At 45.5% G+C, this 14,142-nt stretch overlaps 1 protein-coding gene across 1 annotated transcript; it reads right to left on the bottom strand.

Moving 5' to 3' along the window:
* Positions 1–10,074: 10,074 nt before the first annotated feature.
* LOC135398848 (uncharacterized) lies at positions 10,075–13,931 on the bottom strand. The gene is made up of 4 exons (XM_064630371.1): positions 10,712–13,931; positions 10,543–10,599; positions 10,354–10,453; positions 10,075–10,236 (listed from the first exon to the last, which is right to left on the bottom strand). Exons 1-4 carry the CDS (start codon positions 10,789–10,791, stop codon positions 10,141–10,143), a joined length of 333 nt encoding a protein of 110 aa, XP_064486441.1. The 5' UTR covers positions 10,792–13,931; the 3' UTR covers positions 10,075–10,140.
* Between the last annotated feature and the right edge of the window lie 211 nt (positions 13,932–14,142).

Genomic DNA, 14,142 nt, shown 5'->3' with positions numbered 1-14,142 from the left:
CCAAACGTTTACGTCGGAAAGGCGGAAGCTAGTATGCATAACGCGATCGTAATCAATGCTTCGCTGTTCACAGATAGCAGCATTGCCACATTCACACTGCAAACTATGTATGTGTGTGCATTTTTAGGTGCCGAAGTGTTCACACTAAGAGAATTCGTGCTTTCTTCCCACAAAAGCTAAACGAGGGAAAATAAAAAAGAATCACACAAGCATTGCACATACGGAACAAGTGAGGGAGACGGGACAAGCACTCAATACATACATAAAGTTATCGTGCCTAGTGGCAGTCGTGTGTGACTCAGAACCTTACCCACTGATTGGTTCAGGTTGATACGGTTCGACGCAAGCCACGTTGTAGACGGGTTGCTAAAACTCTGTCAGGTTGGCATTTTGGCTGTTACACGGGCAGTCTTAACCGCGGTTAAGCTAACCGAGGTAACTACGGTTTGCTGCAGTTACACGGCGAACGCAACCGCAGTTACCAGATTAGCCTCGGTTAGGGTAAACCACACTTGGCAAGCTCGGTTTGTGCTGGGTAACCGACAATATGGCAGTATCCGTGCCGACCGTGCGTGAAGCCGGTGAATCTTCCCAAAATCATATGATTGACATGTCGCAACGACAGAAGTATTCTTACGCATTTGGGAAGATGGCGCTACGCTCGAATGGTAGAACAGTTGAATGCTGGACTGCATCCCAGTGAAGGGCCGTACATGGTTCACGGTTTCATTTTCGTCATCCTGATCAGCGCCATCGTTTTTCGAAGGGGTTGCGACAGATCATCCCAGGTTACGCAGGCTAAACGTAAAGACGGTTCTTTGTGCCGGTGTGAACCTGCATTGAAAGTTTCACAGAGAAGAGAGAAGAAGAAGAAGAAGAAGAAGAAGAAGAGAGAGGAGATAGATAGAAGTGGAGAAAATGAGCACCGCGAATACCGAAACTCACGAGACTGTGACATCACAGCCCTCGCCGGACGGTCACCGCCCCCCCCCCCCCATCTTGCGAAGCTCAAAATATTACGAAAGGACAGTTAGGTAGCAAGCGAGCTGGTGGTGACGATCCATGACTTGAAAACCCGAGACAAGGTAGGGACAAAAACAGACAAACACAAACACGGTCTCAGACTCAGCTGACAGGTTTATTGCACAATAACATTTAAATAGACACTAGGTGGGAGAGTGGGGGTAAGCTAACAAGTTCTTCAAAGGTCAGAGAAGCTTTGCTGACACGGTTCCCATAACTGAGGATACAAAGAGTTTCCCGAATGAGCCTTCTATGAAGGTCAGCCTCCCTGGCCAACACCATTGTTCGATTCCATAAGGGTTCACAGTTGTTACAATCTTGTAAATGTTTAGCTACTTCTGACACACGGTCTTTGTTCCTCACCTTCAATGCATGCTCACGCAGACGATCATTTAAGCAACGCTTACTTTGCCCAATATAACAAAAACCACATTTAAAAGGAATTTCATAGACGATATTCGATTGACAGGAAACAAGCCTGGTCGACTGCTTCAAACTTGCCTTTGCAACTGCATATTCATTTTGCTAGTCATTTTGCCGTCACTGAGTGCACTAGTGCACATTTTTCGGCCCTTCCTGTCACTAAGTCATATCTAAACTTCCTGTGCATATTAAGGTAGTTTCATAAACAACCGTGCCAAACACTGCTGAATGCCACGACTCAATTCTGAGAATACGGCTCCCCAGCACTCCAGACACTCAAACCGAAAGGAAATGGGAGAAACACGAGAAGTAACAGGCGCACACGATGACAGACCACAAAAGAAACGTAACACAACAAATACAACTCCACACGAAACCAGCAAATCACATAATAGAAGTTAAAAGTACAAAATTGGAGCGTCACACGAACGAGGAACGAGGAATTTTTGCAGCGATCCGCGGCAAAATTTTAGCGAAGCAGCAAGGGAAGCGCTCACATGCAGCAAAACATGTCACAGCTGACATGCATTCCTATGGGCTGTAATCGCTCTTTTGAGCACCGCAATATGGCGGCCGGTTGGCGTACCCTTTCCCGCGATACCCTCGCCCTTCCGCGATCCAGCCTTCGCACGAGAACCGCTACTGACGCAACTCTGTAGCTTGTTTCTCGCTAAGTACGACACGTAGAAGAATAAATCTTTTCTCTTCAGCATTCTAGCAATCACTATTAATGTCGTTTTTCACGATGTGTTGCAACGCCCGCTCGTCTTCTTTCAGTGCACCACATTAACTCACGCACAATGACGCAGACAATCACGCTTCAAATATCGTCAATCAATTGCGAGCTAACAACAAAGTCAATTGAGGAAGACGGCATTAAATGCACGACGTAGGAAACCACTAGAAAACCACGTGACCTTCGTTAACGGTCTGACGGTTGGTCGACTAACTGTCACGACTCACGATCACCAGGCGTATCGACCTCAGTCACTTTGAACCCAGGTGAAGTGATACGATACGATACCTGAATATCGCGCACTGTAGACTACAAAAACTGACAAGCCGCCATGCGTGTCTCACACGGGTCACTATGACTGATCGCACTTTCACGATCACGAAATCAAGGAGCATATATATATATATATATATATATATATACTGGAAGAAAGGGGTTCGGGTGACCGCGAAATTAAATAGGTACTAACAAAATATGAGGCAGACAACGAAGATGTAGGAAGTAGAAAAAGGGGGAGTTATTTATTTACTAGTGGAAAGTTAAGGGGGAAGTCAACGTTGTGGCGGAAGCTCCGCCTTCGTCAGGACGAAGGCGGAGCTTCCGCCGCAATGTGTGTTTTTTTTTGTATTTTGGGACAATTCCCATGTGTACGCATATTGCACATGCTTTTCACTAATACTGTGGGTTTCTGCACCATAACGGGATACTGTGGGACTGTCAATCTGGATTACGGTGTTGTGGGACTATTCCCATGTCTACAAGTATTACCCACGGTTAAAAACGTGGGTTTCTGCATTGTAATGGGATACTGTGGGCCTCTGTATATGGATTACGATATTTTGGGACTATTCCCAGGTGTACGGATATTACCCATGCTTTTCATTAGATATGCGGGTTTCTGCACTGTAATGGGATAATGTGGGACTGTCGATCTTCATTACGATATCCTGGAACTATAAGCAACTCTACGGTTATTCCCAGTGCTTTCCATTAAAAACGCGTTTTTTGCACTGTAATGGGGTACTGTGGGACCGTCAATCTTCATTACGATATTGTGGGACTACTTCCATGTCTATGGGTATTACCCATGCTTTTCATTCAAAATGCAGGTTTCTGGAGTATAACGGAACAGTGTGGGATTGACTGTCTGGGTTAGTATACCGTGGGACTATTCCCATGTGTGCGGGTATTACCCATGCTTTTTGTTAAATATGTGGGATTCTGCACTGTAATGGGTTACTGTGGCACTATTCCTATGTGTGCGGGTATTATCCATGCTTTTCGTTAAATATGTGGGATTCTGCACTGTAATGGGATACTGTGGGACTGGCAATCTTGATTACGATATCCTGGGACTATAAGCGTGTCTATGGGTATTCCCCCTGCTTTTCATTAAAAAGGCGGGGTTTTGCACTAACGGGATACGCGGGACTGTCAATCTGGATTACGGTATTTTGAGACTATTCCCATGTCTACGTATTTTACCCATGGTTTTGATTAAACATACGGGTTTCTGTACCGTAATGGGATACAGTGGGACCGTCAACCTTGCTTGCGATATTGTGGGACTATTCACATGTGTGCTTGTATTACCCATGCTTTTCATTAAATATGCGGATTTCTGCACCTTAATGCGATACTGCCGGACTGTCGATCTTTATTACGATATCCTGGGACTATATGCATGTCTATGGGTATTCCCCTTGCTTTCAATTAAAAACGCGGTTATTCGCATTGTAATGGGATATTGCGGGTCTGTTAATCTGGATTACGATATTGTTGGACTATTTCAGTGTCTATGGGTATTACCCATGCTTTTCATTCAAAATGCGGGTTTCTGCAGTATAACGGGATACTGTGGGACTGTCTGTCTGGTTTAGGATCTTGTGGGACTACTCCCATGTGTGCGGGTATTACCCATGCTTTTCATTAATTATGCGAATTTCTGCACTGTAATGGAATACTGTGATCAGATAGACAGTCCCATAGTATCCCATTACAGTGCAGAAACCCACATTTTGAATTAAAAGCATGGGTAATACCCGTAGACATGGAAATAGTTCCACACTATCGTGATCCAAATTGACAGATCCACAGAATCCTATTACAGCGCAAAAACGCGCGTTTTTAATTAAAAGCACGGGGAATACCCGTAGACGTGGGAATAGCCCCACAATATCGTAATCAGGATTGACAGTCCCAGAGTATCCCATTACAGTGCAGGAACCCACGTTTTTAATGAAAACCATTGGTAAAATCCGTAGACATGGGAATAGTCCCACAATACCGCTATCCAGATTGAGAGTCCCACAGTATCCCATTAGCGCGTCCAAAACGCGCGTTTTTAATGAAAAGCACGGGGAATACCCATAGACATGCTTATAGTCCCAGGATATCGTAATCAAGATTGCCAGTCCCACAGTATCCCATTACAGTGCAGAAACGCACATATTTAATGAAAAGCATGGGTAATACCCGCGCACATGGGAATAGTCCCACAATATCCTAAGCCAGATAGAAAATCCCACAGTATCCCGTTATAATACAGAAACTTGCATTTTGAATGTAAAGCATGGGTAATACCCATAGACACGGAAATAGTTCCACAATATCGTAATCCAGATTGACAGACCCGCAGTATGCCATTACAGTGCAAATAACCACGTTTTAAATGGAAAGGAAGTGGAATACCCGTAGACATGCATATAGTACCAGGATATCGTAATCAAGATCAACAGTCCCACAGTATCCCATTAAGGTGCAGAAACCCGAATATTTAACGAAAAGCATAGGTAATACCCGCACACATGGGAATAGTCCCACAATATCGTAAGCAAGGTTGACAGTCCCACTGTATCCCATTACGGTACAGAAACCCGCATTTTTAATGAAAACCATGGGTAATACTCGTAGACATGGGAATAGTCCCACAATACCACAATCCAGATTGACCGTCCCACAGTATCCCATTATGGTGCAGAAACCCGCATTATTAATGAATAGCATGTGCAATACCCGTAGACATGGGAATTGTCTCAAAATACCCTAATCAAGATTGACAGTCCCGCAGTATCCCATTAGTGCAAAAACCCGTGTTTTTCATGAAAAGCACGGGGAATACCCATAGACATGCTTATTGTCCCAGGATATCGTAATCAAGATTGCCAGTCCCACAGTATCCCATTACAGTGCAGAAACTCACATATTTAACGAACAGCATGGGTAATACCCGCACACATGGGAATAGTTCCACAATATCCTAAACCAGATAGACAATCCCACAGTATCCCGTTATACTCCAGAAACCTGCATTTTGAATGAAAAGCATGGGTAATACCCATAGACATGGAAATAGTCCCACAATATCGTAATGAAGATCCACGGTTCCACAGTATCCCATTACAGTGCAGAAACCCGCATATCTAATGAAAAGCATGGGCAATATCCGTACACATGGGAATAGTCCCACAATATCGTAATCCATATACACAGTCCCACAGTATCCCATTACAATGCAGAAACCCATGTTTTTAATAAAAGCATATGTAATATCTGTAGACATGGAAATAGTTCCACAATATCACAATCCAGATTGGCAGTCCCACAGTATCCCATTACAATACAGAAACCCACGCTTTTAATGAAAACCATGGGTAGTACTCGTAGACATGGGAATAGTCCCACAACACCGTAATCCAGATTGACAGTCCCACAGTATCCCGTTATGGTGCAAAAACCCACAATATTAGTGAAAAGCATGTGCAATATGCGTACACATGGAAATTGTCCCAAAATACACAAAAAAAGTCATGTAGCCCACACATTATCAGTTGGATTAAATTGCATGAGAAACGGATTAAATTATGTGAAATGAGGATTAAAAATAATGAAAGGAGGGTTAATTCCGATGCCAAATGGATTAAATGTCATGGTGTAAGGATTAAAATGTACGACAAGAAGATTAATAACGCCGGAAAAAGCTGTAGATGACAAAGCTTGTTTGCAGCAACCTTGATCGAGACTGAAAGTCATGCAGGGGCAGTGTTCTAGAGGGTATGTATACGGGCAGGGTATACGGTTCTGAATTTTAATAAACGGATTAGGAACACAATGAATATTCCGCATTGTTTATCTTTTGTTTTTTTAAGCCTCAATGCATGATCAGTGTGAGAGCGACAAGGAAATTAAAATTTTATGCTTTTTATACAAAACACTCTACCGAGTACTCAAGGCAGTGTTGCCGGCAGCTCTTTGCCGGCTTCTGGTTCTCGGTAATTAGTGAAAAGTACCAATAACGTAGACCGTGATCGATGGATATGATTAATCACCGGAATGAGCGCATCAGATCAATCAGTTTTAATTCCACTGGCTTCATGTTGAACCATCCCAAACCAAACCAAACCCAAATGAAACCATCCCAATAAAATAAGTAACCCACAGTTGATAACGATAATGGGATAGTAATGGGATAATGTGAGACTGTCGATCTTCGTTACAATATCCTGGGACTATAAGCAAGTCTACGGTTATTCCCAGTGCTTTCCATTAGAAACGCGTTTTTGCACTGTAATGCACACGCACACAGTCCCACAGTGCAGTGCAGAATCCCACATATTTAACAAAAAGCATGGGTAATACCCGCACACATGGGAATAGTCCCACTGTATCCCATTACAGTGCAGAAACCCACATATTTAACGAAAAGCGTGGGTAATCCCCGCACACATGGGAATAGTTCCACAGTACCCCATTACAGTGCAGAATCCCACATATTTAACGAAAAGCATGGGTAATACCCGCACACATGGGAATAGTCTCACATTATCCCATTACAGTGTAGAATCCCACATATTTAACAAAAAGCATGGGTAATACCCGCACACATGGGAATACTCCCACAGTATCCCATGACAGTGCAGAAACCCACATATTTAACGAAAAGCGTGGGTAATACCCGGGAACAGTTCCACAATATCCTAAACCAGAGAGACATTCCCACACTGTCTTGCATTTGAATGAAAAGCATGAGTAATACCCATAGACATGGAAATTGTCCCCAAATATCGTAATTAAGATTGACGGTCAAACAGTCTCCCATTACAGTGCAAAAAACGCGTTTCAGCCCCAGGATATCGTAATGAAGATTGGCAGTCTCACATTATCCCATTACAGTGCAGAAACCCGCATATCTAATGAAAAGCGTGGGAATAGTGTCACAATATCGTAATCCATATACAGAGTCCCACAGTATCCCATTACGATGCAGAAACCCACATTTTTAATGAAAACGATGGGTAATACTCGACATGACATGGGAATAGTCCCACAACACCGTAATCCAGATTGACAGTCCCACATTATCCCATTATGGTGCAGAAACCCACAATATCAGTGAAAAGCATGTGCAATATGCGTACACACGGGAATTGTCCCGAAATACACAAAAAAAGTCATGTAGCCCACACATAGTCACTTGGATTAAATTGCATGAGAAACGGATTAAATTATGTGAAAGGAGGATTAAAAATAATGAAAGGAGGATTAATTCCGATGGCAAAAGGATTAAATGTCATGGCATAAGGATTAAAATGTACGACAAGAGGATTAATAACGCCGGAAAAAGATGTAGTAATTACAAGGTGATTGCAACTATTCAACTACATTTTTCGTACTTAACACGACTTTCGTACTTTCGTTATTGAACACTGCTATAAGGATGTCAACGTGAGAGCAGGAAGCAAAAACTTCACTGCAGCCTGCAGGTTCTGCCCTCATCGCATCCTATCTGTGGCATCCGCGCGTCTGTGTGGCATGAGTTTCTGTTCTACAGTAACACACACTAATACACACACACACACACTAATACGCCACAGACACAGTCATGCCAAGATGACACATAAGGTTTAAGGAAAAGTGTGAATGGCTTTCGTTAGCGCCAGACACATTTTGTTACCTTTTGTAGCCCCTTTGTCTTTGCCCAAGCTGCTTGATATTCCACGGTGTTCAGCATAACGTATGTGTGTCACAGGTGGTCACAGGCGTTAAAGGGGCCGTAAACAGGTACAAAAGGTGCACATTTCTTTGTGTTATATTATTGGAACTTAGTCAGTGAAAACTCCTTGCAATTACTAACGCTCAAAAACAAAAGGCGCTTGCATACGGATGAAATATTCACTGCACTCTTTCGCATTTTAGCTCCGCCCCGCGCTCTAACTTTACGTCATTTTGACGTAGCGCTTTCCCCACCAATTACGATTGAGTGTTCCACATATGATTTTATTTCAAATGCGGAATTGGACTAGATGAGCGTGAATCCTCTTCTATTCAAAATCTAAACAGTTACAGCCTCAAACTGAGAAAGAAATGCGTTTAATTTAGGTATCATACGCGCACTACGTTTTCTGGGCAGTAGCACGCAACACACCACCTGCGCGAATGAATATCCCGGACTACAGTTCCGGAATCTTAGGCAGGTGCGCGACGGAACATCTTCGTCATCTTCGAATGGTTCCGACAACTGGGCTGCCGTACTTTGATTTGATCCACGCGGCATCGCGTCACCAGCTCGCGTGTTACAGTGGATAGCGTGCTGGCCATGTCACGTCGTGACTGGGAGGAACCCGGGTTCGAATCGCGTCATGTGATAGCAGCCCAGCTGTTGACGTTTGCGCCAGCCGGAGATGCTGAAGATGTCATGTCGTTGAATTTCGGAACCACTGAGCGCAAAACGTCGTTTCACACAAACAAACTGAGCGCTCCGACTCACAGCTGATAACGAAGTATGTTATTGGCTGGTAATTTGAAACGTCATGTGCGCAGTTGGGCCGCCCGATTGGACGGTAAAACGCTACGTAGCCATGTGACGTATGCGTTGTGGAGAGAGGCTCGCTGGTTACTCATCTTTGAAAGCAGTTATACGGGTTAATGAGCTGGCACGAGCCGAATGAAATGTATATTTGGGTATTATGAGATGCGTTCTTTCATGTGGTATCATTATTTCAGAAATGTTTGGTGGCCTGTTTACGGCTCCTTTAATACACCTAAACACTTCCTCCTCCTCCTCCTTTTCTGGTCTCTCTCTCTGCTTGCGCCATAATCTAGTGCACGTTTATCTCCGCATTGGTGTTCTTATTTGAAGAGTGAGACTGAATGATTTGTACCGAAAATGTAGTTGCAAAAGTAATTGAAACTACCTTGTAGTAGTTGGAGCTGTAGTGTAATTACTGTTTTAAAAAGGTTGTTAGTTTGTATTTACAATTACTATTAATTCAAGTAGTTAGTAGTTGTACTTTCGAAGTAGTTACAGCTCATCACTGGTAACACACTCACCGCGGAGGTCATTCCAGAGTCGAGATATGCGAGGGATGAAGGATTCGTAATACTAATTACTCCTGAAGGAATGAACTTTGAATTGATAATCGAGACGTTCAGTTTAACATTGAAGAGTGCAAACGTTATGAAACGTGTTATGAAATATCTTATGAAAAATCGGAAAGTCTGGATAAAGGACGACGTAGGCTGTAGTCGCTGTAGTCGTTGAAAAAGTAAAGCGTACGGTGCGATTCTGGAAGGTCTCGATATAATTTATGACAATTGCGTGGTATATTCCAGTTTAGGTACCAGGGTAGTGTAGCTTAGGTAGGCGTTGTAAAAATCGTAGTGATTTGGTTGATCGTGGTGATTTTGAAAAAAAGTGATATGGTTGGAGGAGTGGTATGGTTGGATTGGTGAGGAGACACGCGCAAGGCCACAGGAACCAAGATGATACGGTACAATGGTACGGTATTCGTTAGAGTTGTCAGGCAAAACTCAGTTCGAGCATCAGCATCGAACATTTGATCAAGGTTGCTTTGGATATTGATAAGGTCAAGCAAAATGTCCGAGCTATATGATATATATGCAGTCTTTTTATTGCAAAACTGTCTTGTCCCAGTTGTCTTGTCCGTGAGAAAGAGGCGCTAGCTACGGGAATGGAGCACATGGAGGAGACTGGAGGCGTCGCACTCGCTGGGGCCTGCACGGGGGACTGTCACGTTCGCCAAGGAAGTGGAATACTGCATGGTTGAAATTTTCATTAGACACACATCACACCATTGTGAAAGAAGCTACCGTGAAGCTACAGAGCTACAAGTTTCTCTGAGGAAAAGGTGCGTCTCACGAGGCCTTCGCACCTGTGCAGTAGCTAAGCCGCCACGGGAATAGGGCTCAGGGAGAACGGCAGGGGCAGGGAGGGAGGCTGTGACATTCGCCCAGGACCTGGGAAGCTGCATGCTGAAAATTTTGATCACACACAAAAGTTAAAGGGGATAGCATTCCAGCCGTGAGAAAGAGGTTTGTCCGAGGAAGCCTTGGAAACTAACCTGTGCAGGGACCAGTCACGGTGGGGGGCTGTCACATTTGTCACAGGAACTTGGAAGCTGCATGGTTGACATTTTCATCAGACAAAGTTCAATGCAAGAAGCTTGGGGAGGTATAATTCGAACGTAGCCATGAGAATGAAGTGCTACTCAGGAAGCCTTAGAAACTCACCTGTGGAAACGCCAGCCGCCATGCGAATCGGGCCCATAGACGAGCCTGGAGTCTTCACGAGGGAGGGCTGTCACGTTCATTCAGGAACTGGGAAGCTGCATGGTTGAAATTTTCATCAGACACAGATCACGCCATTGTGAAAGATTAATGCAAGAAGCTAGGGGAGATATTATTCGAACGTAGCCAATGAAGTGCTACTCAGGAGGCCTTAGAAACTCATCTTTGTCAGGGCCATCCGCCATGTGAGTCGACCCCCTGGAGGCTACACCGGGAAGAGCTGTCACGTTCGCTCAGGAACTGGGAAGCAGCATGGTTGAAATTTTCATCACGCCATTGCGAAGTAGAAGAAGATAGGGCCCCAAAGACGGGCAAGGATTAGGACGTGTTGTCACTTGGCCGTCGTCTCTTAAGGTAGCTGTGGTGTTTTTAATGTGTGATGTTTTGTGCCGCGCAGTACAGTTTGAACACAGAACTCGTGTAGCAGCGGCGCCCTCGGTCCGTAATGATTCTAGCAGGGCTCCCAAGATCGCTACAATGTCCTGCAGTGACCACTGTAAGCTTTGCCCTTTTTGCTTCTCACGAAAGGTATCTGGTGGCTCATTTACACAGACACTTTGCCAATGCTGTGTAGTTCACCTGGTGATAGAGGCACTCTATGCATAAGTCAATGTACCTTCTAACGCAGCAGCGCATTCGAGGAGACCCAATACGTTCTCTGTAGCATTCCCATTCTCTTCTCAAGGTCGAAGTGGTAGCTTCATATTGACATCTGCACAATATTTGCAACCCCTAATGGGACTGCTCACAGTAGACCTTCCTTCTCATTGCAACGTTCCTTGCTTAAAACGCTTCAGATCCTCTGCTGAAATTCTAGCTTCATGTGTTCCCTTTTGTTCTCTATACCAGCTGTTCAAAGCTTCTTTTAGTTCCTGTATGTGGGGGTCAGTATATTGAGCTGCAGCGGGCCAGTCTCGGACCTTTATGGCTGTACCCCATCGACGACATCCATTTTTTCGCCAAATGATCCACGTGGCTCATCCTTTCGCAGCGCTGGTGCTAAACGCCGAAACGGAACTTCCGCAGGCGCCGGAGACACCAACCTCCAATTCAGTCGTAGTCGGTGGGGTCAGTGCAATCTAAGCGCAGAAGAGAGGGTCACAATTTTTCTATCGTCCAAACTGCTGATAAAGCTTCAGGCACATAGGAGCGGCATTTCTCCCGGTCCTGTTTCGTCATCCGGCTGTAAATAATTGGGTGAAGCTGTCAGTCTTCCTGCTGTTGCAAGAGGGCTCCTCCCATGACAGTTGTGGCCATGGATGAGTAAAGTGCCAACGTCAACATGCATAGCAATTGGCATTTTAGCATTTCAAACGCTTCTGTTTATGATCCGTCTAGCGCCTTGTCTTGCTTTTACTGAGCAGTAGCTGTAGAGACTCCGCGATCAATGAGAACAGTTTGACGAAATGTCTGAAGTAGCTGCACAAACCAAGGTAGCAACGCTGTTCGTTCACTCAAAAGGAGTGAGTACGTTGTCATTAGGGATTATGGTTGGCTAGCAGTGTGCTATGTGTGATGAAGATACGGACCTATCAGATTCATCGACACAAAAGGTGTGGGTGTGACATCCAAGTTGGAATCGCCGTGTGGAGCCGACACAGTCGGCTCCAACGGTAGAGCTCAGTCCCTTTAATGGAAACTTCCGGGTGGCGCTTCGTCATCGTCCACGGGTACGCTACCAACCGCAGAAGCTGACCGATGCTTGCAGTGGTTACGGGGAGGTGGAGAATGAGCACACCACGTAGATAAGGAACACGCCTTGTGGTTATGGCAGGGGGTAGAACAGGATGTAACTGAGGAGCTAAAGCAATCTGGGCTCCAGAGCTACCGGTGATCTTGTAGGGTTGTCGCCTGGGAAGTGCCGAGGAGGAACGTCATGCAGCAGGTGGATGTCGAGAACGGAGCTTACTGTGGTCCCCGGTGGAACAGTGGTCCCGATGACACCTTTCTGTCAGGAGGTGTTTGCCTGCTGGCTTTGCCAAGATCAGAACCGATAGGATATGCCAGGTAGGAAGGAAACGTGGACTGCGTTGCTGGACTGCATGGGGTATAGGAGATGCATCTGGTGCGGTAGACAGCCGCGACCGGTACTGGAACGTGTGTCTTGGAAAGGTGTCACTATTGGAAGCCCGAGGAGAACCGTCGCGGTGACCGTGGCGTGTTGAGAGTGATTCGAGCGCCGTGGTATGCGTAAAAATTGAGTATGCTGGATATGCTGGAGAGCGTATGCTCCTATGTCAAGCTCAGTTACAGTGACGATGAAATCCCGCGTGCAGCCCCGTTGCAGAGAATAGGGTTTGATTCGGAGGCCACATCGTCCTCCATGCGCGAGGTTCCACGCGCACGACCCTCTCACCTTCGTTGACACATAGTTCCTGGTCGTAACGTCCTGGTTAACGACTCGTCGTTTTTATTCGTCGTGCTTAATCTTTTGCAGCACGCCGCCAAAAATGAATTGTTAATGACCTGGGTATTCTCGAACACAGGTTGTCCATATCGTGAACGTCTACGAATCCGACATAGTTTGGTGATGTCACCGTGGTTTCTTTCGCCCACAAGCTTGGGCGAGAGTGGTCTTGAGAGGAGCGTTGCCGCTCATTGTTTCCTGTGCCTGTCCGTTGCGTGTCGTAGTGAATTGGTGACCTGTCTGCTGATCCGTCGTGTGGCCTACAGTCGTCGTTGCTGTTGTCGGTATAGAGCTGTGATCAGAAGCCGCCAAGTCCCTCGTTGCTGCGTCCCCATACTACGTAATTCTCGCCCGTCTGTCGTCGCATGGCTTCGTTCCAGTTCCGTTGCGAGTTGACGTGCACGCAGGTTGCGAACAATCCTAGCGCTTCTTTTCTATGGACCATTGCTAGCACTCGTCTTCTGTCGACCATTCCTCGCGCCTGTTTTCTGTCCAACATTCCCATTTCTTGAGCAATCCGAGCGCTTCTTCAAACTCGACCATTCTCACTCTTCCTTCTTCTCTTTATCTGCTTGGTGGATGAAGCCGTGGTGTCAACTTCGTTCTTCCTTGTGTTCTTTCTTGCTGCATTCAACAATATGTCAAGATACCAACTACCCCAACTTCGTACACTTGTACACTTGGTGGATGACCATGATTGGTCCACACGCGTAAAAATGGACTTTACCACACAGCATGCTCCTAGCCAACCATCATCTCAAATGCCAGCAGCCTGCAGCAGCCAGTTCTTCTGTTGCCGAAGTTTGGGACGGATACGTCGGCAAAACACGTTCGCATGTCCCGTAACCAACTCTCACCTCATCAGCAATGTCTCCAATTGTTATACGACGTCGATCCTTACGAACCAGCAGTTCGATTTTGACAACCATGTCGGGTGTCGTGCTGCTGATAACGTGCAGCGTGTGAT

This window comes from Ornithodoros turicata, chromosome 1, assembly GCF_037126465.1.
Source record: "Ornithodoros turicata isolate Travis chromosome 1, ASM3712646v1, whole genome shotgun sequence".
NCBI lineage: Eukaryota > Metazoa > Arthropoda > Arachnida > Ixodida > Argasidae > Ornithodoros > Ornithodoros turicata.
Note: the sequence above shows the minus strand (reverse complement) of the source record. Positions and strands in the feature narration are given on the sequence as shown.